This window comes from Notolepis coatsorum (genome assembly GCF_963971535.1).
Source record: "Notolepis coatsorum genome assembly, chromosome: 12".
NCBI classification, from domain to species: domain Eukaryota; kingdom Metazoa; phylum Chordata; class Actinopteri; order Aulopiformes; family Paralepididae; genus Notolepis; species Notolepis coatsorum.
Genome location: NC_140176.1, coordinates 31,569,919 through 31,596,023, shown reverse-complemented (window position 1 = coordinate 31,596,023; position 26,105 = coordinate 31,569,919). Strand labels below are relative to the sequence as shown.

General features: G+C 46.4%; 1 protein-coding gene across 1 annotated transcript in view; it reads right to left on the bottom strand.

The window, feature by feature from the left end:
• LOC311238166 (ganglioside-induced differentiation-associated protein 1-like) overlaps positions 1–26,105 on the bottom strand; it is a gene marked incomplete at both ends in the record, with an annotated part of 57,504 nt that overhangs the window by 22,732 nt on the left and 8,667 nt on the right. Inside the window, 2 exons of the mRNA XM_084326179.1 lie at positions 2,120–2,214; positions 4,000–4,173. Of these exons, the coding sequence (XP_084182305.1) occupies positions 2,120–2,214; positions 4,000–4,173 (269 nt within the window). The remainder of the gene's footprint in view (positions 1–2,119; positions 2,215–3,999; positions 4,174–26,105) is intronic.

Sequence of the window (26,105 nt, the reverse complement as noted above, 5' to 3'; positions counted from 1 at the left end):
TCAAGTTCCTCAGCAGAGCATATACTGTAATATAATAGTAATAATAATTATAATAATAAAGTCTAAGCTCTTGAAACTACAGTGTGTATTATTTGACTATAAAAGTTAATTTAACAGACCCTCATCTGTACGTTTGTTTACACTGTTTATTAGGACTATCTGACTAATAAACACTGTTAGGACTATCTGACTGTTAATAATAAAGATTGTTAGGACTATCTGACTCTTAATAATAAACACTGTTAGGACTGTCTGACTCTTAATAATAAACACTGTTAGGACTGTCTGACTCTTAATAATAAACAGTTAGGACTCTGGTGTAGTGTGTTACTATGGTTTGGACCATGTATACCATCGTCACTATACTACTGTTCTTGATTGAATCCTGCTACAGTACTGTTATCACTATTATCTTTACCACTTTGTTCTATGTTCTATTATTATTACCACATATCCTACCTGTAACACCCTTCCCCCCATGCTGCCTATGACACTTGAACTTCCCCAACACTTGAGATGATGTCCCTTGACTTTTTTCCCAAAGTGGGAATAGGCCTGCCCCCTTTTACAATGTCACTCAATCATCCTAATCTACCCCACAATGCAAAGGATGGAACACATCCTCTTTTGCCGTTGGCTACATCAGCGCTAGCTACAATTAAACCATCGTTGATTAACACTAACTACTGTTAGCTGTAACATTTGGTAGCTGACATAGCAGCTATAATGTTTAGTAGCAAACGTTAGTGCTAATGCTAGCAGTGAATAGAGGATGCTAAACGTTTAGCATTGTGGGATAAATGGATAATATTTTTATTTGGGGGCTCCGCCTCCACTTCTCACCATCCAATCCACCCCATGGTTTTAACACAACCCTTGGTTTTGAGACAGTCTCAACAAATCAAAGACAATTCAATATCTTTAGGGGCGTGGGCGAGAGATTTGACACTTTCTAGTTCCCCTGAAGAGAAAACAGCTGGGAGAATTGTAAATATTTATCTTCAACCAGTTAATCTCCAGCTCCAAAATAATATTTAAAACTATTCATTATCTTGGCCACCATTAGCAGATCCAATAACTAGGGACAAACCAAATAGTCTGTCAGCTTTTCTGTCTATCTGTCTATTTGTCTGCCTGCATGCCTACCTGTCTGTCTGTCTGTCTGTCTGTCTGTCTGTCTGTCTGTCTGTCTGTCTGTCTGTCTGTCTGTCTGTCTGTCTGTCTGTCTGTCTGTCTGTCTGTCTGCCTGCCTGCCTGCTGCCTGCCTGCCTAAACTCTTCCGGGGGTGGTGGTTTGGGGATGAATGGAAATAGACCAAGGGAAGAAGGAGAGAAAAGGTGAATCATACTGTGACTTGGTGAAGGAGATGAGGAGGAGAAGAGGAAAGGAGAAGAGGGGAGGAGAAGATGTGGAGAATAGAGGAGGAGGAGGAGGAGGAGCTCTGTGAAAAAATGCTTAATTCTTAAGTCGTCTCAACTGAATTATCTTTCAATTCACATTGATTTACATCGAGTTCTTTAAGTAAGTTGAATCAACTTAATAGGAGTGACGTCAACTTGATATTTCAGATGATCTGCCTCCTATTTAGTCAACATTATAATTGTCAGCATTTTGAGCAGACTATTCAGGACCTTAATTCAGGGCTCTAGACTGCGAGTACAACGGTAAATTGGGAAGTGTTCATACTTGAGTCGATGGCACGAGTGCAAGTGGGGGGGAAATCACATGGTCACACCCCGTAATGTACGACAATGTTGTTTCTAGTTTGATTATCCATTTACAGACCTACTTTTGTCTCATTTGTGGGGGTGCTTATGGGAAGGGCCATTGGTATGGTGCTTGATTTTCTAGTAGGATGGGTCAGCTTGGACACACACACACACACACACATACACACACTATGGATGGGCAAAACTCACAGAATTACTGTGCACATTTACTTTGGCTCCATCCGGTGAACGTACAGTAACACTTCAGAGAAAGAAAAAAGACATCTCAGAAAGTCAGAGCGACCTGAGAAATAAATAGCAAACAAGGGTTTTGCCTGGCCAGCTCCTTTCGTGAATAATGGCATGTAAACAGAGCACTTCACACTCCATCGACTTGAACGATGACTTACTTTCAGGCGTCTCTGTTTTGCTATGTAAGCATCCTTAAGCTCGGGGTGCTCTGCTGCCAGCTTCTTCAGCTCTGACTCAGTGTTTCCTATCTGCGCTGTCACACACACACACACACACACACACACACACACACACACACACACACAGTGGGACATTAAAGGAACACGCCAACGTTGTGGGGAAATGTGCTCGATACGAGCCAGCTAGCCTAGCTTAGCACAAATTAAATGGAAGCGGATACGAACCAGCTAGCCTAGCTTAGCACAAATGAAATGGAAGCGGATACGAACCAGCTAGCCTAGCTTAGCACAAATGAAATGGAAGCGGATACGAACCAGCTAGTATAGCTTAGCGCAAATGAAATGGAAGCGGATACGAGCCAGCTAGCCTAACTTAGCACAAATTAAATGGAAGTGGATACGAACCAGCTAGCCTAGCATAGCACAAATGAAATGGAAGCGAATATGAACCAGCTAGCCTAGCTTAGCACAAATGAAATGGAAGTGGATACGAACCAGCTAGCCTAGCGTAGCACAAATGAAATGGAAGTGAATATGAACCAGCTAGCATAGCTTAGCGCAAATTAAATGGAAGCGTACGAACCAGCTAGCATAGCTTAGCACAAATGAAATTGCTCTCCTCTCTGTGACATCACCCGGAGGAATCTTTTGGGGTGCAGAGGCGGCTGAGCTCTCGAGACGCAGAAGACGTGGGGGAATATTACATGTCGTATTATCACACGTCCACCTCACAACAGAACAATAGGATTAGGGTTGAAAGTGCCCCTTAAGAATTACTTCAAAGTACACTGTGCTCAGTGCTTCAGAGGAGATTCATATTCCAATACACAGTAAGAAACTATATTCAAAAATGAATGTGTTTGGATGTGGGTGGGGGGGGGGGGGGGGGGGGGGGGCTTTAGATGGCTGGCCCTCTAGGGAAAGGGCCAAGCAGTTACTTAACAAGCTATTGTTCGGTCTGTGCCAGCTATCATTAGCAGCTACACGGTATGGAGAGAATAATGCTTTCTCTGCAAACTGAAGCGGTCGCTGCTGCAGGCTCTCCTAACTGCTGATCCATTCATCTCATTATGTAACTGAAGGGCCACTAAATATATCTGACTACTTTTACAATGGTTGCCTATTTGTAATGCATGGAGACGTAAATAAATCATTCAAGTGCGAGCGCGCGCGCGCGGTGTGTGTGTGTGTGTGTGTGTGTGTGTCTGTGTGTGTGTGTGTGTGTGTGTGCGTGCGTGCGTGCGTGTGTGTGTGTGTGTGTGTGCAACAATACAGAGTCAAAAAGAGTAACAGTGAGGCACAATGCAGAAATGGGATGAGGTACAACTTAGGGTAAGGTGCAATGAGGTATGAATTTTAGTGCAAATCTATTTACCAATAAATACAGTGTGTTAAAGTGTCTAAAGTGAGTAAAGTGGGTGTTACGGTGAGTGTTTATTTAAAGTGAGTGTGTACATGTGGATGTGTGTGCTGTCTGCTGTGAGTGTAGATGATGGGTTGTTACATAGTGTCATTGTCGTTGTCGTTGAGTGTGTATGGACTGTGTGTATGTGTAACTAGGAGGGATATGAGGACTGTGTGTATGTGTAACTAGGAGGGATATGAGGACTGTGTGTGTGTAACTAGAGGGATATGAGGACTGTGTGTGTAACTAGGGGGGATATGAGGACTGTGTGTGTGTAACTAGGAGGGATATGAGGACTGTGTGTGTAACTAGGAGGGATATGAGGACTGTGTGTGTAACTAGGGGGGATATGAGGACTGTGTGTGTAACTAGGGGGGATATGAGGACTGTGTGTGTGTAACTATGAGGGATATGAGGACTGTGTGTGTAACTAGCAGCCACTCCGCGCTCTTACAGCGTATGCGTGTGGTGGCGTAGGCAGGTATGTGTGAGTCCACCGTGATCTCGGGGTGGAGGATGCAGCCGTGGGTGTAGGCGTCCATCTGCAGCGAGTCCAGCAGCTCTCTGTAGTGCTGCACCCTGCGGTAGTACATACTGCCCTCTTCTGGTATCAGCCGGGTACTGCCCTCTGGAAACACAGCAGACACAGAGAGACGGAGGAGATACAAGTCAAGGAGGGCTGATCTGAGATCTGAGGTTAGAGATCGGTGCATGTTAGGGATGGGCACAGTTATTTGAATATTAGACTATTCAAAATTAGTATATATGACAACTATAGCTGGTGGCTTTGTTTGTGTCGACTGCACTGAGTCAGCCTACTGATTTAGAGGGTTTTCTTTTAAGATTAGATTCGATTAAAATGTATTGTCATCATACAGCACAAGTACAGTACAGTGAAAATAGTTTTGGCATCCAACCAGAGTGCAAATGTAACAGTAAAGTGCAATAGTAATATACAAGTATCACCGCTTTACAATTAGTTCCTCACATTTTACCCATTCACTGACACATTCACACACCGATGGCAGAGGCAACCATGCAAGGTGCCAACCTGCTCATCAGGAGCCATTAGGGGTTAAGTGTCTTGCTCAAGGACACTTCGACACACTGCACGGGAGAAGCGGGAATCGAACCGGGAACCTCCGGATTACCAGACGACTGCTCTACCTCCCGAGCCACTGTCGCCATAGGTTAACCTTTCACTACCACATACAGAAGGTTAACCTTTCACTACCACATACAGAAGGTTAACCCTTTCACTACCACACTACAGAAGGTTAACTCTTTCACTACCACACTACAGAAGGTTCTGTATCGTTAGTGGCTTAGCTTGGCATCACTACTGCACTATCTCGCGTACGTGCACGCGTACTGAATAAACCACAAATGTACCTCTAATACCAGTATTAGTCTGACCACACCCCTCATCAGCTTACCTTCATAAGCAGGTGTGTGGTCACCTGCTCTCCTCCTTCTCGCTTTCACCACAAGGAAGAAGTGCCTCGGTAGATCCCCACACTTGACACCATGATGGAAGAAATTGGATTAGGAACAGCTTGGGAAACAAGGATACGTTGACCTCATATCTTTATTTTCTCTCTCACTATTTTCGAGAAAATACGGCGATATTGTCTTCGTACTGGAGTGTCTAGAAGATGATGATCATTCTAAAAACCCTCCGCCGGTTTTCGTATTGGGAGCACGCCGCTGCATGCTTCTCAACTGCAGTTCCTTGCTGTGTTTGTTGGGGTGAAACCTGTCAGGCCACAGCTGAACTGTCGGACATGCCGCTGTTGTGAGGAGCGGTGCGTTCCAGGTTGGGTGAGTAGTGTTTGCTGGCGGGCTCCACTTGTCTGTTAGTGCTATGGGGGCTACTTGACAAAGTTTATGGAAACCGGCCCCAGGCTAGGGTCCTTTGTTTAGCCGCCTAGGCGACAGAAGGCCTTGGTCTGGAGACCATTATAGTTTTAACTAGTGGGCCGCGACCATTGACACTGGTGATCCCTGTGTGTTCTGGACAAGTGGATTCTCTCTGTCACCGTGTTAAGACCCCATCTTTCATATCCAAATGAGAGTATTCCTTCACGAGGGGATATGTGCATGTAATGTGCGATAGCGGCAGATTCATGTTCGAAGTCAGCTACACAGGCCAGTTGGTACTGTGCTGATTCCGCCGGATGTTCACCGTTGTGAAGCGGTGTTGACGTCTTGTTTTCTCTTTTCTCTTAAAAAGTGAGGAGAGGTTCAGAACGGCGGCCTGTCTGGGTGAGTGTTATGTCATTGTTTACATGTTCATAGCTTACGGTTAGCCAGTCAGCTGTTAACTGCTGCGTTAGCCTGCTGGATCGCTGCATGGCCTGCTTAAGGCCTACTATTAGCCGGTCAGCTGTTAGCTGCGGGGCTAGCATGTCGTGGTCGCTGGGTAAACGTTAGCTTGCTGCTAGGGCCATGGCTGGCGCGGGGTAGCTTAGCTTCTCGCGCGCCGCCGGAGCTCGCTTCTGATCGCCGTTGGCTTGATGCTATTCTGTTGAACGTGCTTTGATTTTAACATGTTTTACACTCTTGACCGCGACGTCATCCTTGACAGGGGATGTTTCGTCGACCCTGCCCTGAGCCTGGACGGGGATTGCGTCAACAAAGAGGACTGTAGCGACTGGTTGGAGCGGCGACGCTGCCCGGATCGAACAACACAGGTCGGCTGTGTTCTACGGTGTCTTGTGACTGCACTTCGCTGATCTGCGTTCCGGGTAGGTACGGGGTTGGCCAGACCTCATAACACGTCTTCTGGTTTTACTTTGCTAAATGTATTGTGAATAACGGTGTTTTTTTCCCAAAACGTGTGTTGTTGCAATGCATTTGGGATACGTTGCGGGTTATGTGTGAGCTGTTTTTGTCACTGGCAGTTAGCTTCTCCGTGCAGATCGTGATGTATTGATCTGGTTGTTGTGTGAGAAACATCATGGTGTTTATGTGTACCGTGTACTCACTACTAAGGCAACTAACCTATGAAGCTATGCTTGGTGACAAGTGAGTAAAAGAATGTTCTTTCTCAGACTGTAATGACAATGAACAGTGTGTTCACACATTAACAGGTTTTCCTGTTTTAACTGGCCGTATTGAGGGTAAAATAGGAGGATTGTGTTTTCCCCCCCGGTTCCCTGGGGACTTTATCGCCTCCTATCAGACATGTTGTGCATTAATTGTGTCTTTTGTGTGGTAGGGATACGATGTAACTCTTAGCTTGATTGCTGAGGTTGTGCTAAATCTGCTGGAGAAACTTATTTCCTAAGGGGAAATTGGTTTGGTTGCTGTCATGTGTGCTTAGCAAGGCCTGTGGTCGATACTAATCAAGAATGATGTATTCTCTCATTGTGAAAAAAACGGCGTTCCTCTGTTGAGTGTTTTTGCCATTTTTTGTAGGTGATGATGGGTTGTGTGTGTCATGTGACCTACAACTGGGTTGTACTGGCCACAGAAGCACATGTGTATGTTGGACCGGGGTTCTTAGAGCCCTCTCTATTCTGTTTTTTTCCTTAGTAAAAATCAGATAGCAGGTTAGCTCATGCGCTGTGTGGAGCTGTGTCGTTACGTCGTATCATGGGTGTGGGGTCGTGAAGGGGTGAACTGGTAACCTTTCCTCTCCCCATTGTTCTGTCGGTCAGGGGTACACCCCCTGTCCTTCAAGGTTCCCGTCACGTGGCGGTTCGGCACGTTACGGGTGGGGGGTGGGGGGGGGGGGAGGGAGTTCCTGGTCCCACGGCCTGGTATATTGGGCGTGTGCACCGCAGGAATTCCCCCGCCATAGAGTACGTCACCGTGCGCGTCTCTGTTGGTAGGACTTCCGTGTGCTGTTCAGGTCCATGTGATGGATCTGTTTTCAGGGGGGGTGGTCAGGGCTCCTCCTCACCAAGCGCCTATTCAGGCCTTCTGTGAGTTCGGACTCCTTCTTCCATGTGAGGAAGCCTCCATCAGAGTACAGAGCCTTCCTCCTCAGATTGTCAAAGTGAGTGGACCCTCTAGAAGGGTCCTTTTCTATTGTATGTATATTCGATTCAATTCGTTTGTTGAGTGTGTATGGGTTCAGTGCCTCTTCCCCGGAGGCCCTAAAACCAGTTTTTTACATGGCTCAAGGTGCAATATATTCTTTTCAATCTGTACAGCTCGCGTGGGAAGTCTCTCTGGGGATCCCCGTCTCTTTCCTATGGGAGGGTGGTGGGATGTAAAAATGTGAACATTTTTTACCCCGGCTGTGTAGACTGGGATACATACTGTTGATGCTTCCTTCTTTCTATTCCAGAAGTGTTGGAGTTAGGGAGTGTCACACCCCTCTTGTCGTTCCCCTGGGCGCCTTGGGGATTCAATGACAGGTCTAAATAGCCTGTTCATTGATGGGGGTGTGTCCCGACGCACGTATAGTGCTAGCTCGCTGTAAACAGGCGATTGGCTGGCACGCCTTGGTTGCTTGTGGTTGGAACAGCGTTTTTATAAAGCAACTGAGATGGGGGTTTTTCCTCTTCCGACGACCACATCCCATGACCTGGGTGGGTTGTCGACGGATTCTCGTTCATGTCTGGGGGATGATGACGGGATGGATCTGAACATATGTAGTGGGGTCTCACGCCCTTGGGGTGGGCCACCAGGCGCGGTTCGTCCGAACGTCTGGGTGGCGCCTTCTTTTCATGTTAAGATCAACACGCATATCTGCCCTTCTCCTGGAGTAGGCATGTCGGCGTGGTTAGGGCACGGGACTGGTTCTGGTCACGCTGGTCCAGATCAGTTGAACCCGTTGTCCGCCGGGGATGCAGATCTGCTGTTCTGGTACCCTGAGGGACTTGGGCTTTTTTCAGGGGGAAAAATGCCAGGTCGGTCTGGGTGTCACAGGGTTAAGCGCTATGGAGACCCTGGTTGGGTATGTTTTTACTCAGCACTGTCGTCATGGCTTACAGCCATGCCATTCTGTACGCGCTCGATCTCGTCGGATCTCGGCCGCTACACAGGTTGGTCCTGGTTAGTACTTGGTTGGGAGACCGCCGGGGAATACCAGGTACGGTGTGCTTAGGGGCTGGTTCTCCATTATTTTTCGCTCCTCTCTCACGCATGGCGAAGAGGGGCCTGTGGGGGTGGTTTTTTGACCTCCTCTGGTGACCCTGTGCTTCCCGTACCGCCAGGCCCGGTCCGAAGTGATGTTTGCGACCCGTAGGCCTGGGTTAACCCTTTTTGGAAACTGAAACACTTGTACTGCGGTATAGCCGGTGTATGCCCGCAGGTGTGTTTTGGAGTTTTTTCTTGAGGGGTTATAGGAACAACCACCGCATTGGGTAACACCGAGGTGGTTGATTCCCTGGTGTGTTGGAGCAGTGTCAACTCCCGGGTTCACCGTTTGAGGGTGCCCCTGCACGTTCATGACGTCTGCCAATCGTGTCAGCCTTCTCTGCCTCGACCCCTCTGGGTGGGGGTTTTTAAATGGAGGCTTGGTCATGCAACACCGCCAGCTTACGCTCCTTCCGCCGGGGCGGCTGTGTTCAGCTGTCCCCTCTGGCGCCTGTCTCGTCCGCAGTCTCCAGGCTAGGGTTAACAGCCTGTTGCCTGGTTTTTCCCCGGTGCGCTGCCTGCTTCCGTTGGTTAACCTTTTTGTGTGCTTACGGCCATGCTGACTGCCTGTTCTGCAGGGTCAGTGTGCCAGGCGGTGTACTATTGGGGGGACGGGGCCCGCTCGGCTTACGGCCATACCAACCTGAACACGCCCGATCTCGTCCGATCTCGGAAGCTAAGCAGGTTCTGGCCTGGTTAGTACTTGGATGGGGTTCCGCCTGGGAATACCAGGTGCAGTAACTGAGGGGCCTTTGTCCGAATACGCTGGCGATGTGGGGGGCGGGGCACTACGTGCCCACCTGGTGGGGTCTTGATGCTGGCATCATGGACTTCTCCGGGCCCCCAGGGAGTCCAGTCCTTTTGGTGGGTCTGGGTCTTCCTTCGCGCTCCGCTGCTACGGCCTTGCCACGGGGTTGGGTTTGCCCTTGGCCCCGTGATTCTGGGGGCAGTAACAAGGTTGTTCCTCCGTTCGTTCCCGGGTGGCATGCGGGTTGTGCGTGTGTGTAGTCGTGGGGTCAAGCCACGGTCTGCTCACCCTGTGCGTTAAGTTGCTTGAGTGCCTCTTCGCACGGTCGGGTCCGTCGCCTTCCCGTGAAGCCTCTAATAGGGGGGATACCCTCCATTAGGGGGGGTCGGGGGGGCTCGGCCCTCCCTGTTCTGATGGTTTTGGGGGGCTGTCAGCGGGGTGTATTTGTCAGCCAAGTGGCTCCGCTTGGCCTCCCTTGTGCAGTAGTGATGCCAAGCTAAGCCACTAACGATACAGAACGTTAGGTTATGACTATAACCAAGTTCTGTTAGTTAGGGGCGATGCTTGGCATCAGACGGCCGCTGCAGCCCTTGTCCTCACCTTGTGGTGAAAGCTTGGGAAGGAGGAGAGCAGGTGACCACACACCTGCTTATGAAGGTAAGCTGATGAGGGGTGTGGTCAGACTAATACTGGTATTAGAGGTACATTTGTGGTTTATTCAGTACGCGTGCACGTACGCGAGATAGTGCAGTAGTGATGCCAAGCATCGCCCCTAACTAACAGAACTTGGTTATAGTCATAACCTAACGTTAACCTTGCACTATCACACTACAGGTTTCACTACCACACTACAGAAGGTTAACCTTTCACTACCACACTACAGAAGGTTAACCATTTCACTACCACACTACAGAAAGTTAACCTGTGGTAGTAAAAGGGCTAACCTTCTATAGTGTGGTAGTGAAAGGGTTAACTACCTGAAGACAGGTTTCATAATGAGAATGAGGGCTGCCTCCTCTTAAAAAGCTGTGGAATAATTAGCTGTCAGTGTCTTTTTTAATTGATTGATTGTCTTTTATGCTTTTGTCCCATACTTGGAAAAAAAGGAAAAGCCATCTGCCTTTTTTTTGGAAAATGTTTGTCTGTCTGTCACTTTGTTTTGATGTCTGTCATCCTTGGTATTCCGTTCTGTGTTCCTAATGGATAACTTTCAAGTACATATAATTTGTAAATGTTGGTTGCGCTGAAAATTCAATAAACAAATAATAAAAATGTAATGCACTTTAATATGCATTCGATTTAAAGAGGTGCTGCAGTGGTGTCGTCTAGTCTGAAGTAGTGGCACACTGGGTTGTTGTATTGTCATGTCACTTTCATCAATCTGATGATCATTTCTAGGAATTTCAATCAAATATTTAGGCTAAAGTATATCTATATCTGTACATATCCCTTACCTACTCTTACTAGTTACACTGCTGGCAAGTACGACTCACTACCATAGTTTCTTTATACCTGTATCACTGTACATATTAATACTACAACTCTGTACATACATCTGATTAGCACTATTACTCAGTAGTACTAATTTATATATTTTATACCCAGTTTAATCACCTGTACATTGTATATTACTATTGTACTTTACTGTTACATTTGCACTCTGGTTGGATGCCAAACTTATTTTTGTTGTAGGCCCTACTGTACTTGTGCTGTATGATGACAATACATTAATCTAATCTAATCTAAACTGAATGCAGGTGGGTTTCGCCTCCACTTCCTTCTCTAGGGGGGCTCGAGACTAACACCGTCCCGTCGTCCCGGGGATGATCAAATATGTATTTGGGACAAACACAAATCCTCCCCGGGACGCAGTGGGGACGAAGAGGATTTATCTGGAAAATGCAACTGCGCCGACTGTCAGTGCGCATATCACTGTCACTGGCAAATGGTGCGCGTCTTGTTCTGAGTGCTCACTTTAGTGGACAGTGCCAACGAGACCACTGCACAAGACCCACGAACATATAGAATGTTTAATAAAAGTTCCCGCGATACTGGCCCATCAGTCAAGGGAGCACTCGCAAACAGATAACGTTAAACACAGCAGAAGATAGAAAACAGACAGACTGACCAACAGGGAACTGCATCCAACCCTTGAGTCTAAGGTGTGGTTAGCTTCTAGTTCGCGTTTTAGCTATATAGCTGCTTGCTAGCTAACGTTAGCCCTGTGTGTGTGTGTGTGTGTGTGTGTGTGTGTGTGTGTGTGTGTGTGTGTGTGTGTGTGTGTGTGTGTGTGTGTGTGTGTGTGTGTGTGTGTGTGTGTGTGTGTGTGTGTGTGTGTGTGTGTGTGTGTGTGTGTGTGTGTGTGTGTGTGTGTGTGTGTGTGTATGTGTGTGTGTGTGTGTGCTCAAAGCAGCCAGCCCCATGTTAGCTAGGTGTATCTGTTATATTGACTATAATGTTTCCAAAAACGCACCGGACTACGACGTAACGTTAGACGTTTTTATTGCATGCTCAACCAGTGCACAACAACACACCAACCCAACTGACGTTACCACAACACTTGACGGTATTTCACAGCCCTGTCGTAAGACCACCGTGCCGTCTTAACACTAGCACAGCCATGGAGAAAATGCCACTAATTCCCACCAGGAACGGGTCAGACGACCCGACAGCTTATATGAGAAAAATACAGTGTAAACTATATAATTACCTCTGAATATAAAAATATGAGGTTTACCACGATGAAATAGGTTTGAGTGACATAAAAAACAAATAATAATAATAATAATATTATAATATATATATTTTTTTTTTTTGGATGGAAGAGCCACACATTGACGGGCAAAGAGCCACATGCGGCTCACGAGCCACGGGTTGGCCACCCCTGCGCTAGACGCTCGCAAAGTGCTGTGACTTTCATCTGTTCCAACGGCCCATATGTGGAATAACATTCTAATTACATTTTCCTGAAGTCATTTAGAAATTTCAGAAACCGTGCCAGATAAAATGGGTACTTTTAGGAAAAGTCATTGAGTGACAGAGCTGGAGCTCGACAGAGTGACGAGGATACATTTATTGAAAATGCCTAGGGGTCATGTGACCCCTTGTCGGCTGTGCTAGTGTTAAAGGCACAGTGAACACCGTTGTCTGTTGTAATGACTATGCTGCCACCGAAAATGTTCAGTTTGTAATAAATATGGCTGAATGAATGAACACACTTGTATTCCTTACAGTATTCATGAAATTGGACACTTTGACTCCCTTAGATATGTCAGATGATTTCTGTACTTGTCACTTTTCAGTCCTTAAAATAATAGAGTTGCAAATATCCATAAAATCAATCTACAAGACATCATTAACAACATATATATACAGTATATATATATATTTTTATCATAATGATTCTTGTGAAATAAGTTGCCTTTTGACTAAATACATTTATTTTCTCTTTCTCTACAGAAACAAAGACTGAGGCAACTGAGACTTGATGCTTGCTCTCTTGCTCTCATTCATCCCTCTCTCACTCTCTCACACACGCACACACACACAGTATTACTCTGACAATAAAGTAAGAAAGGTGTTTCAATATTGTTATTGGTTTGTTTGTTGTTTTGTTGTTACCTGTTGATATAATGTGCCTATTGTTAAAATAAATAATTATTTCAAATACAAATTATTATTTATTTCCTAATCATTTGAATGGTGTCTTTATGGCAATAACAACTATAGACGGAAAAACCAAAGTAAAGATACGACATTCAAAGTTGCTCGCACCCAACGGGGGAATCTGAAATATGGTGATAATTCAATATATATCTACGAAGATCTAAGCAAAGACGCCATCGCTCGACGTCTACCATACAAGGAGGTGATGCAAAAATTTTTCATAGCTGGTCACAAGCCAAGGCTAGCATACCCGGCGCTGTTATCGATCGTGGGCAGTGACGGCCGCAGGTTTGGATTACGCACACCTAAAGAAGCTGAGGATTATTTGAATCAACATGGAGTGGATACCCCAAGGCAGGACGAAAATGCCTGAAAACAGATAAGCCTCTTTCTCAGTGTATATCAGAATTTAGAATGACTTTATTGTGTTCATCAAGGTAACAGACGATATGCAGGCTGTCTATACCAATGCGATCTGTGTACAATACGTTCCGTAATACACTATAATTTCAGACTCTGGTCTCCGGGGAGACAAATATATATCATTGCAAAAAGATCAATCTGGAATATTCTGGGTTTATCGCTCGAATGCCCTGGGTCTCTTAGATCATTCTGGAACATAACAACAGTCTATTGGCAATAGTATATTCCACATCCTTCTAGAATATAATGCACCATGACAACGAAGGCCTGCAACTCTAGCATTAAACATCCGGTGTGTATATACATATATACATAGCAGATAATCAATTGAATGAAGTTCAATCAGTCCTTAATAATACTTTAAAAATCAACCACATCTAAACGTATGAGCACTACAAGGTTATTCTAACAATTTAAGTAATCACTCCACTGTTGAAGTGTCTGGCTCATTGAAGCTCTAAAAGGCTCTGCTTTTCTATTATTTTCTATTTTATCTAATCAGTTAATTCGGTTCTAGTGGCTTCTCCACGTTGATTATTATTCTATCTCTCATTCCTTATCTATATCTTTCTTTTCTTTTTTCTTTTTTCTCTCATTATTCTATTTTTTATCTTTATCTTTTATCTTACATTGTTCTTTTCCATTGTTCTTCACATTAAGGTGTCAATATTTCTCTACAATCTTTTCCTTTTTCCTGACTTTCCTACATGTTAGTAGAGGGTTCAAATGAATATGTCGATGAAAGTTTATTCTTTTTTTATTTTTTGTCATTTATCACAATATTTCTTTACAGTAAGGGAAGGTGCAAGACCAAAAGCGACATTCTATTGTATTAGAATGAAAATGTTAGATCCTATGGCAATTAGCATAGGAAGATTAGGATTACAATGCTCAGTTTGGGCAATCCGGTGGACTAAGGGGGAGAGTCATTCACGGAGGATGTGTTTTTGGAACACAGGCCTGTACGACTCTCTGGGCGAGGGGAAAATAGGAGATTTTTATTTGTATATATATATGTTTTTAAGCTCGGCTCTCAACGGGACCTCATTAATTGGATGTACATCTATTGTAGCTTCACACTCCAGAAGCATTACCAAAAACTACACAATAACATGCATAGATTATGGCTAGTTTGAATATAATGGTATGGAACACCGGTGGGATAAACAAACAACACAAACGCAAAAGCGTGCTCACACTGATGAAAAAAGAACATGTGGACGTGGCTCTTTTAAGCGAAACGCACATTTTAGAGGCAGACATAAATACGTTAGCGGATAACATATACCATAATATTAGTCACTCTTCTTTTGGTACGAGAACTAGAGGTGTAGCCATAGTCGTCAGACGTAAATTAAATATCGAATTGAAAGGGGTATGGTCGGATGCTGAGGGGCGTATAACTATAGCTAGGATTGTACATAATAACAGGAAAATTGCGTTGACAGCGGTATATGCCCCAAATTTGTACGAAGTAGGTTTCTTCACTTCACTAACCGGAGAAATGTTAAACCATCCCGAGTACTCATATATAATAGGTGCGGATTTTAATGCCATTTGGAATCCAAGGTTGGACAAATCGTTAGGTTATGACTATAACCAAGTTCTGTTAGTATAGCGACGCTCGGCATCGCTCTCTGCACTATCTCGCATACGTGCACGCGCACTGAATAAAGACCACAATGTACCTTTAATCCCAATATTCGTCTGACCACACCCCTATCAGCTTACCCATATAAGCAGGGGTGGGGCCACCCACTCTCCTCCTTCCCAAGCTTTCGCCACAAGGCGAGGTCAAAGGCTGCAGCGGCGTCGGATGCCGAGCGTCGCTATACTAACAGAACTTGGTTATAGTCATAACCTAACGTTCTGTATCGTATCGCTCTTGCTCGGCATCGCTCTCTGCACAAGGGAGGCCGAGCGAGAGCCAACGGCCGACAAATACACCCCGCTGACAGCCCCCCACAAACCATCAGAACAGGGAGGGCCGAGCCCCCCCGACCCACCCTAATGGCGGGCACCCCCCCTATTAGGGGCTTCACGGGAGGGCGACGGACCCGACCGTGCGAAGAGGCACTCAAGCAACTCAACGCACAGGGTGAGCAGACCGTGGCTTGACCCCACGACTACACACACGCACAACCCGCATGCCACCCGGGAACGAACGGAGGAACAACCTCGTTACTGCCCCCAGAATCACGGGGTCAAGGGCAAACCCAACCCCGTGGCAAGGCCGTAGCAGCGGAGCACGAAGGAAGACCCAGACCCACCAAAAGGACTGGACTCCCTAGAATGGGGGCCCGGAGAAGTCCATGATGCCAGCATCAAGACCCCACCAGGTGGGCACGTAGTGCCCCGCCCCCCACATCGCCAGCGTATTCGGACAAAGGCCCCTCAGTTACTGCACCTGGTATTCCCAGGCGGAATCCCATCCAAGTACTAACCAGGCCAGAACCTGCTTAGCTTCTGAGATCGGACGAGATCGGGCGTGTTCAGGTTGGTATGGCCGTAAGCCGAGCGGGCCCTGTCCCCCCAATAGTACACCGCCTGGCACACTGACCCTGCAGAACAGGCAGTCAGCATGGCCGTAAGCACACAAAAAAGGTTAACCAACGGAAGCAGGCAGCGCACCGGGGAAAAACCAGGCAACAGGCTGTTAACCCTAGCCTGGAGACTGCGGACGAGACAGGCGCCAGAGGGGACAGCTGAACACAGCCGCCCCGGCGGAAGGAGCGTAAGCTGGCGGTGTTGCATGACCAAGCCTCCATTTAAAAACCCCCACCCAGAGGGGTCGAGGCAGAGAAGGCTGACACGATTGGCAGACGTCATGAACGTGCAGGGGCACCCTCAAACGGTGAACCCGGGAGTTGACACTGCTCCAACACACCAGGGAATCAACCACCTCGGTGTTACCCAATGCGGTGGTTGTTCCTATAACCCCTCAAGAAAAAACTCCAAAACACACCTGCGGGTATACACCGGCTATACCGCAGTACAAGTGTTTCAGTTTCCAAAAAGGGTTAACCCAGGCCTACGGGTCGCAAACATCACTTCGGACCGGGCCTGGCGGTACGGGAAGCACAGGGTCACCAGAGGAGGTCAAAAAACCACCCCCACAGGCCCCTCTTCGCCATGCGTGAGAGAGGAGCGAAAAATAATGGAGAACCAGCCCCTAAGCACACCGTACCTGGTATTCCCCGGCGGTCTCCCAACCAAGTACTAACCAGGACCAACCTGTGTAGCGGCCGAGATCCGACGAGATCGAGCGCGTACAGAATGGCATGGCTGTAAGCCATGACGACAGTGCTGAGTAAAAACATACCCAACCAGGGTCTCCATAGCGCTTAACCCTGTGACACCCAGACCGACCTGGCATTTTTCCCCCTGAAAAAAGCCCAAGTCCCTCAGGGTACCAGAACAGCAGATCTGCATCCCCGGCGGACAACGGGTTCAACGGATCTGGACCAGCGTGACCAGAACCAGTCCCGTGCCCTAACCACGCCGACATGCCTACTCCAGGAGAAGGGCAGATATGCGTGTTGATCTTAACATGAAAAGAAGGCGCCACCCAGACGTTCGGACGAACCGCGCCTGGTGGCCCACCCCAAGGGCGTGAGACCCCACCACATATGTTCAGATCCATCCCGTCATCATCCCCCAGACATGAACGAGAATCCGTCGACAACCCACCCAGGTCATGGGATGTGGTCGTCGGAAGAGGAAAAACCCCCATCTCAGTTGCTTTATAAAAACGCTGTTTCAACCACAAGCAACCAAGGCGTGCCAGTCAATCGCCTGTTTACAGCGAGCTAGCACTATACGTGCGTCGGGACACACCCCCATCAATGAACAGGCTATTTAGACCTGTCATTGAATCCCCAAGGCGCCCAGGGGAACGACAAGAGGGGTGTGACACTCCCTAACTCCAACACTTCTGGAATAGAAAGAAGGAAGCATCAACAGTATGTATCCCAGTCTACACAGCCGGGGTAAAAAATTTTCACATTTTTACATCCCACCACCCTCCCATAGGAAAGAGACGGGGATCCCCAGAGAGACTTCCCACGCGAGCTGTACAGATTGAAAAGAATATATTGCACCTTGAGCCATGTAAAAAACTGGTTTTAGGGCCTCCGGGGAAGAGGCACTGAACCCATACACACTCAATAAACGAATTGAATCGAATATACATACAATAGAAAAGGACCCTTCTAGAGGGTCCACTCACTTTGACAATCTGAGGAGGAAGGCTCTGTACTCTGATGGAGGCTTCCTCACATGGAAGAAGGAGTCCGAACTCACAGAAGGCCTGAATAGGCGCTTGGTGAGGAGGAGCCCTGACCACCCCCCCTGAAAACAGATCCATCACATGGACCTGAACAGCACACGGAAGTCCTACCAACAGAGACGCGCACGGTGACGTACTCTATGGCGGGGGAATTCCTGCGGTGCACACGCCCAATATACCAGGCCGTGGGACCAGGAACTCCCTCCCCCCCCCCCCCCCCCCCCGTAACGTGCCGAACCGCCACGTGACGGGAACCTTGAAGGACAGGGGGTGTACCCCTGACCGACAGAACAATGGGGAGAGGAAAGGTTACCAGTTCACCCCTTTACGACCCCACACCCATGATACGATGTAACGACAAAAAGAGAATATGACACAGTCATAGTCAGCTCTATGAAGCGTTTCACAGCTCCACACAGCGCATGAGCTAACCTGCTATCTGATTTTTACTAAGGAAAAACACAGAATAGAGAGGGCTCTAAGAACCCCGGTCCAACATACACATGTGCTTCCGTGGCCAGTACAACCCAGTTGTAGGTCACATGACACACACAACCCATCATCACCTACAAAAAATGGCAAAAACACTCAACAGAGGAACGCCGTTTTTTTCACAATGAGAGAATACATCATTATTGATTAGTATCGACCACAGGCCTTGCTAAGCACACATGACAGCAACCAAACCAATTTCCCTTTAGGAAATAAGTTTCTCCAGCAGATTTAGCACAACCTCAGCAATCAAGCTAAGAGTTACATCGTATCCCTACCACACAAAAGACACAATTAATGCACAACATGTCTGATAGGAGGATGAAAAAGTCCCCAGGGAACCGGGGGGGAAACACAATCCTCCTATTTTACCCTCAATACGGCCAGTTAAAACAGGAAAACCTGTTAATGTGTGAACACACTGTTCATTGTCATTACAGTCTGAGAAAGAACATTCTTTTACTCACTTGTCACCAAGCATAGCTTCATAGGTTAGTTACCTTAGTTGTGAGTACACGGCCGTGTTTCTCACACAACAACCAGATCATTACATCCCGTTTGCACGGAGAAGCTAACTGCCAGTGACAAAAACAGCTCACACATAACCCGCAACGTATCCTAAATGCATTGTAGCAACACACGTTTTGGGAAAAACACCGTTATTCACAATACATTTAGCAAAGTAAAACCAGAAGACGTGTTATGAGGTCTGGTCAACCCCGTTCCTACCCGGAACGCAGATCAGCGAAGTGCAGTCACAGACACCGTAGGAACACAGCCGCTCCTGTGTTGTCCGAACTGGGCAGCGTCACCGCCCCAACCCGCACTACAGTCCCCTGTTGATGCAACCTTGCCGTCCTGGCTCAGGGCAGGGTCGACGAAAACATCCCCTGTCAAGGATGACGTCGTGGTCAAGAGTGTAAAACATGTTAAAATCAAAGCACGTTCAACAGAATAGCATCAAGCTAACGGCCGCTCCAACCGTTCGGGTGCTACTGCTTCTGCTCGCGAGACGCCGATCTAACGACGCACGCGATCAGAAGCGAGCTCACGGCGGCGCGCGAGAAGCTAAGCTACCCCGCGCCAGGCCATGGCCATAGCAGCAAGCTAACGTTACCTAGCGACCACGACATGCTAGCCCCGCAGCTAACAGCTGACTGGCTAATAGTAGGCCCTAAGCAGGCCATGCAGCGATCCAGCAGGCTAACGCAGCAGTTAACAGCTGACTGGCTAACCGTAAGCTATGAACATGTAAACAATGACATAACACTCACCCAGACAGGCCGCCGTTCTGAACCTCTCCTCACTTTTTAAGAGAAAAGAGAAAACAAGATGTCAACACCGCTTCACAACGGTGACTTTACCACATCCGACGGAATCAGCACAGTACCAACTGGCCTGTGTAGCTGACTTTGAACATGAATCTGCCGCTATCGCACATTACATGCACATATCCCCTCGTGAAGGAATACTCTCATTTGGATATGAAAGATGGGGCCTTAACACGGTGACAGAGAGAATCCACTCGTCCAGAACACACAGGGATCACCAGTGTCAATGGTCGCGGCCCACTAGTTAAAACTATAATGGTCTTCAGACCAAGGCCTTCTGTCGCCTAGGTGGCTGAACAAAGGACCCTAGCCTGGGGCCGGTTTCCATAAACTTTGTCAAGTAGCCCCCATAGCACTAACAGACAAGTGGAGCCCGCCAGCAAACACTACTCACCCAACCTGGAACGCACCGCTTCTCACAACAGCGGCATGTCCGACAGTTCAGCTGTGGCCTGACAGGTTTCACCCCAACAAACACAGCAAGGAACTGCAGTTGAGAAGCATGCAGCGGCGTGCTCCCAATACGAAAACCGGTGGAGGGTTTTTAGAATGATCATCATCTTCCAGACACTCCAGTACGAAGACAATATCGCCGTATTTTCTCGAAAATAGTGAGAGAGAAAATAAAGATATGATGTCAACGTATCCTTGTTTCCCAAAGCTGCTCCTAAACCTTTCTTCCATCATGGTGTCAAGTGTGGGGATCTACCGAGGCACTTCTTCCTTGTGGTGAAAGCGAGAAGGAGGAGAGTGGGTGGCCCCACCCCTGCTTATATGGGTAAGCTGATAGGGGTGTGGTCAGACGAATATTGGGATTAAAGGTACATTGTGGTCTTTATTCAGTGCGCGTGCACGTATGCGAGATAGTGCAGAGAGCGATGCCGAGCGAGAGCGATACGATACAGAACTTACCTTGCCTTTTCCAGCGAACAAAAAAATTCATCTAAAGCATTAAAAGATTGGTCAAAGTCTACAGGGGTAATTGATTTATGGCGTTCACTTAACCCCATGACCCGTAAGTACTCCTGTCGTTCGGCGAGACACAACACATTATCCAGAATTGATTACGTCTTTGCATCCCCGAGAATATTTGATAAATATGAAGTGGAAATGATACCCAATGCGCTATCAGATCACTGTTACTTAATCCTGAAAGCAACATTTGGTACACTATCTTCCCGGGCCCCAAGATGGCGTTTTAATACTATGCTGCTTAACAACAATGAATTCATTACACAATTTAAAGAAGCTCTCACAGTATTCCTTCGGGATAATGCAAACGCGGAGCAAGACCCCAGAATATTATGGATGTCGGTAAAGGGTATGATCAAGGATTTCACGGATAGATTTTCCTCCATATTGCGCAAAAATCAATGCACAAAACTGTCGGAAATGGAAACGCTTTACTCAACGCTATTTAATTCTTTAAAATACAACAACTCTACTAGACTAGAAAACCAAGTTAACATTCTAAAGACAGAGATCAAAGCAATATACAGACAAAAATCGGAAATGCAAATACGCAGCACAAGACAACAGCAGTATTTCCAAGGTTCTAAACCTAGTCACCTATTAGCCATGCGATTAAGAATTAATGCAAAATTTGCAGATATAACTGCCATTAGAAAACAACAAGTACTTGTAACAGACCCCAAAATAATAAACGATACATTCAAAGAATTCTACTCCGACTTGTATAATTCAGAAACGACCTTTGATCAAATCAAATTAGACACATATCTTAATCAAATTACTCTCCCTAAACTTTCGGAGGACGACGCTAAACAGTTAGAAGCACCGATCACATTAGAAGAACTCAAGAAGGCCATATCCGGAATGAAAAACGGTAAGGCTCCGGGAAATGACGGTATCCCATCAGAAATGTACCTTTCTTGCTGGGACATATTTGGACCCTTATTACTAAATATGATCTTATACTCAGTCAAGGAGGGGAGCTTCCATAAACACCACAATATCGCACTCATTTCAGTCCTTCTCAAAAAAGACAAAGACCCCACTGAGTGCGGTAGTTACCGACCTTTAAGCCTTCTCGGAACCGATGTCAAACTGTACTCTAAGATATTAGCCATCAGATTGCAAAAGCATATGACGTCTTTAGTTCATCCGGACCAAACTGGCTTCATAAGAGGTCGCCTGATCAATGATAACATAAGGCGAATACTGCACGTACTAGATGCAGACAATGAGGACACCACACCTAAGGCGATGCTATCCCTGGATGCTATGAAAGCATTTGACAGGCTGGAATGGTCGTTTCTATGGGCAGTATTAGCAAGGATGGGGTTAGGAAAAGGATTCATTGATATGATTAAAGTACTATACAAGGACCCATCTGCCATGATTACTACAGGCACATTCATCTCCGAAATCTTTCCGGTATCACGCTCAGCCAGACAGGGTTGCCCTCTTAGTCCCGGACTATTCGATCTATCATTAGAGCCTTTAGCACAATTTATAAGACATTCCCAACACATAGAACCAATCGTAATCAAGGGCACACAACATAAAATTTGTTTATATGCGGACGACGTAATATTGTTCATGCAAAACCCCAACACCACATTGCCGCATCTACTCAAGTTGATAGAGAACTTTGGTGATTTATCGGGATTTAAAATAAATTAGCCTAAGTCGGCTTTCCTTCCTCTTAACATCCGGGCAAAAAAAGACACAACCCTCCCAGGTGCGATACCCATGGTTAAACATTTTAGATGCTTGGGGGTGGAAATTTTTCCCACCATAAGACAAACGGTGAAGCACAATTACACAAAAATACAGAACAAAATCAAAGACGACCTGGACAGGTGGGCAAAACTTAAAAACTCAGTACAGGCAAGGGTATCAATAGTTAAGATGAATGTGTTACCAAGAATCAATTTCATCAGCTCAATGCTACCGTTACCTCCTCCAGAGGGCTACTGGAAAAGATTACAATCCTCCACATACAAATGTATTTGGAATAACAAACCACCTCGCATAAAAAGATCCACCGCACAGAGAAATAAAGCAGACGGTGGCATGGCAGTTCCAGATTTTTTACAATATTTTAAGGCTTTCACATTAAGACCATTGAAAATATGGTTTGATCCCCAGGCTTTGGTATCTTGGAGAGAATTGGAAGAAAACATAGTAGCCCCACAGAGACTGAAAGACATAGCACACACTAAACTTTCAATCAAGCATTGTGAGCGGGAATTTGGCCCCATAATTACCCATGCAATCAGAACATGGCGGGAAACACAAAAGAAATATCCTAACCCTCAAGAATGGCATAATCACACTCCCATATTCAATAACTATGCACTCTTAATGGGAAAACGCCCTATAAGATTCCCTATATGGGAAGAGCAAGGCATACACTCATTAGGGGATATTTTTAATAACCAGGGCTTCTGTAGTTATGGCGAAATATGCACAAAGTTTAACCTCACCGAGTCCACATGGCTTTTTTATATACAGTTACGACTATGTCTGAGGTCTCACGGTGTTCCATTACTCATACCAATTGAACACCACAGATTCCACAAATTTTTCTATGAAAGAGAAACATTAGGAGGTTTTGTATCAGGTTTTTATTATCAATTACTAACGTCCTCGTATGAAACCCTTCAACTAGACACTGTCTGGAGGAGGGATATACCAGACCTGGAAAATGACTTTGATTGGCAAGGAGCCTGGGCAAATGTCCGACTCACATCAAGGAACCCGGATCATCAACAAATCAATTAATGCACAACATGTCTGATAGGAGGATGAAAAAGTCCCCAGGGAACCGGGGGGGAAACACAATCCTCCTATTTTACCCTCAATACGGCCAGTTAAAACAGGAAAACCTGTTAATGTGTGAACACACTGTTCATTGTCATTACAGTCTGAGAAAGAACATTCTTTTACTCACTTGTCACCAAGCATAGCTTCATAGGTTAGTTACCTTAGTTGTGAGTACACGGCCGTGTTTCTCACACAACAACCAGATCATTACATCCCGTTTGCACGGAGAAGCTAACTGCCAGTGACAAAAACAGCTCACACATAACCCGCAACGTATCCTAAATGCATTGTAGCAACACACGTTTTGGGAAAAACACCGTTATTCACAATACATTTAGCAAAGTAAAACCAGAAGACGTGTTATGAGGTCTGGTCAACCCCGTTCCTACCCGGAACGCAGATCAGCGAAGTGCAGTCACAGACACCGTAGGAACACAGCCGCCCCTGTGTTGTCCGAACTGGGCAGCGTCACCGCCCCAACCCGCACTACAGTCCCCTGTTGATGCAACCTTGCCGTCCTGGCTCAGGGCAGGGTCGACGAAAACATCCCCTGTCAAGGATGACGTCGTGGTCAAGAGTGTAAAACATGTTAAAATCAAAGCACGTTCAACAGAATAGCATCAAGCTAACGGCCGCTCCAACCGTTCGGGTGCTACTGCTTCTGCTCGCGAGACGCCGATCTAACGACGCACGCGATCAGAAGCGAGCTCACGGCGGCGCGCGAGAAGCTAAGCTACCCCGCGCCAGGCCATGGCCATAGCAGCAAGCTAACGTTACCTAGCGACCACGACATGCTAGCCCCGCAGCTAACAGCTGACTGGCTAATAGTAGGCCCTAAGCAGGCCATGCAGCGATCCAGCAGGCTAACGCAGCAGTTAACAGCTGACTGGCTAACCGTAAGCTATGAACATGTAAACAATGACATAACACTCACCCAGACAGGCCGCCGTTCTGAACCTCTCCTCACTTTTTAAGAGAAAAGAGAAAACAAGATGTCAACACCGCTTCACAACGGTGACTTTACCACATCCGACGGAATCAGCACAGTACCAACTGGCCTGTGTAGCTGACTTTGAACATGAATCTGCCGCTATCGCACATTACATGCACATATCCCCTCGTGAAGGAATACTCTCATTTGGATATGAAAGATGGGGCCTTAACACGGTGACAGAGAGAATCCACTCGTCCAGAACACACAGGGATCACCAGTGTCAATGGTCGCGGCCCACTAGTTAAAACTATAATGGTCTTCAGACCAAGGCCTTCTGTCGCCTAGGTGGCTGAACAAAGGACCCTAGCCTGGGGCCGGTTTCCATAAACTTTGTCAAGTAGCCCCCATAGCACTAACAGACAAGTGGAGCCCGCCAGCAAACACTACTCACCCAACCTGGAACGCACCGCTTCTCACAACAGCGGCATGTCCGACAGTTCAGCTGTGGCCTGACAGGTTTCACCCCAACAAACACAGCAAGGAACTGCAGTTGAGAAGCATGCAGCGGCGTGCTCCCAATACGAAAACCGGTGGAGGGTTTTTAGAATGATCATCATCTTCCAGACACTCCAGTACGAAGACAATATCGCCGTATTTTCTCGAAAATAGTGAGAGAGAAAATAAAGATATGATGTCAACGTATCCTTGTTTCCCAAAGCTGCTCCTAAACCTTTCTTCCATCATGGTGTCAAGTGTGGGGATCTACCGAGGCACTTCTTCCTTGTGGTGAAAGCGAGAAGGAGGAGAGTGGGTGGCCCCACCCCTGCTTATATGGGTAAGCTGATAGGGGTGTGGTCAGACGAATATTGGGATTAAAGGTACATTGTGGTCTTTATTCAGTGCGCGTGCACGTATGCGAGATAGTGCAGAGAGCGATGCCGAGCGAGAGCGATACGATACAGAACTTACCTTGCCTTTTCCAGCGAACAAAAAAATTCATCTAAAGCATTAAAAGATTGGTCAAAGTCTACAGGGGTAATTGATTTATGGCGTTCACTTAACCCCATGACCCGTAAGTACTCCTGTCGTACGGCGAGACACAACACATTATCCAGAATTGATTACGTCTTTGCATCCCCGAGAATATTTGATAAATATGAAGTGGAAATGATACCCAATGCGCTATCAGATCACTGTTACTTAATCCTGAAAGCAACATTTGGTACACTATCTTCCCGGGCCCCAAGATGGCATTTTAATACTATGCTGCTTAACAACAATGAATTCATTACACAATTTAAAGAAGCTCTCACAGTATTCCTTCGGGATAATGCAAACGCGGAGCAAGACCCCAGAATATTATGGATGTCGGTAAAGGGTATGATCAAGGATTTCACGGATAGATTTTCCTCCATATTGCGCAAAAATCAATGCACAAAACTGTCGGAAATGGAAACGCTTTACTCAACGCTATTTAATTCTTTAAAATACAACAACTCTACTAGACTAGAAAACCAAGTTAACATTCTAAAGACAGAGATCAAAGCAATATACAGACAAAAATCGGAAATGCAAATACGCAGCACAAGACAACAGCAGTATTTCCAAGGTTCTAAACCTAGTCACCTATTAGCCATGCGATTAAGAATTAATGCAAAATTTGCAGATATAACTGCCATTAGAAAACAACAAGTACTTGTAACAGACCCCAAAATAATAAACGATACATTCAAAGAATTCTACTCCGACTTGTATAATTCAGAAACGACCTTTGATCAAATCAAATTAGACACAT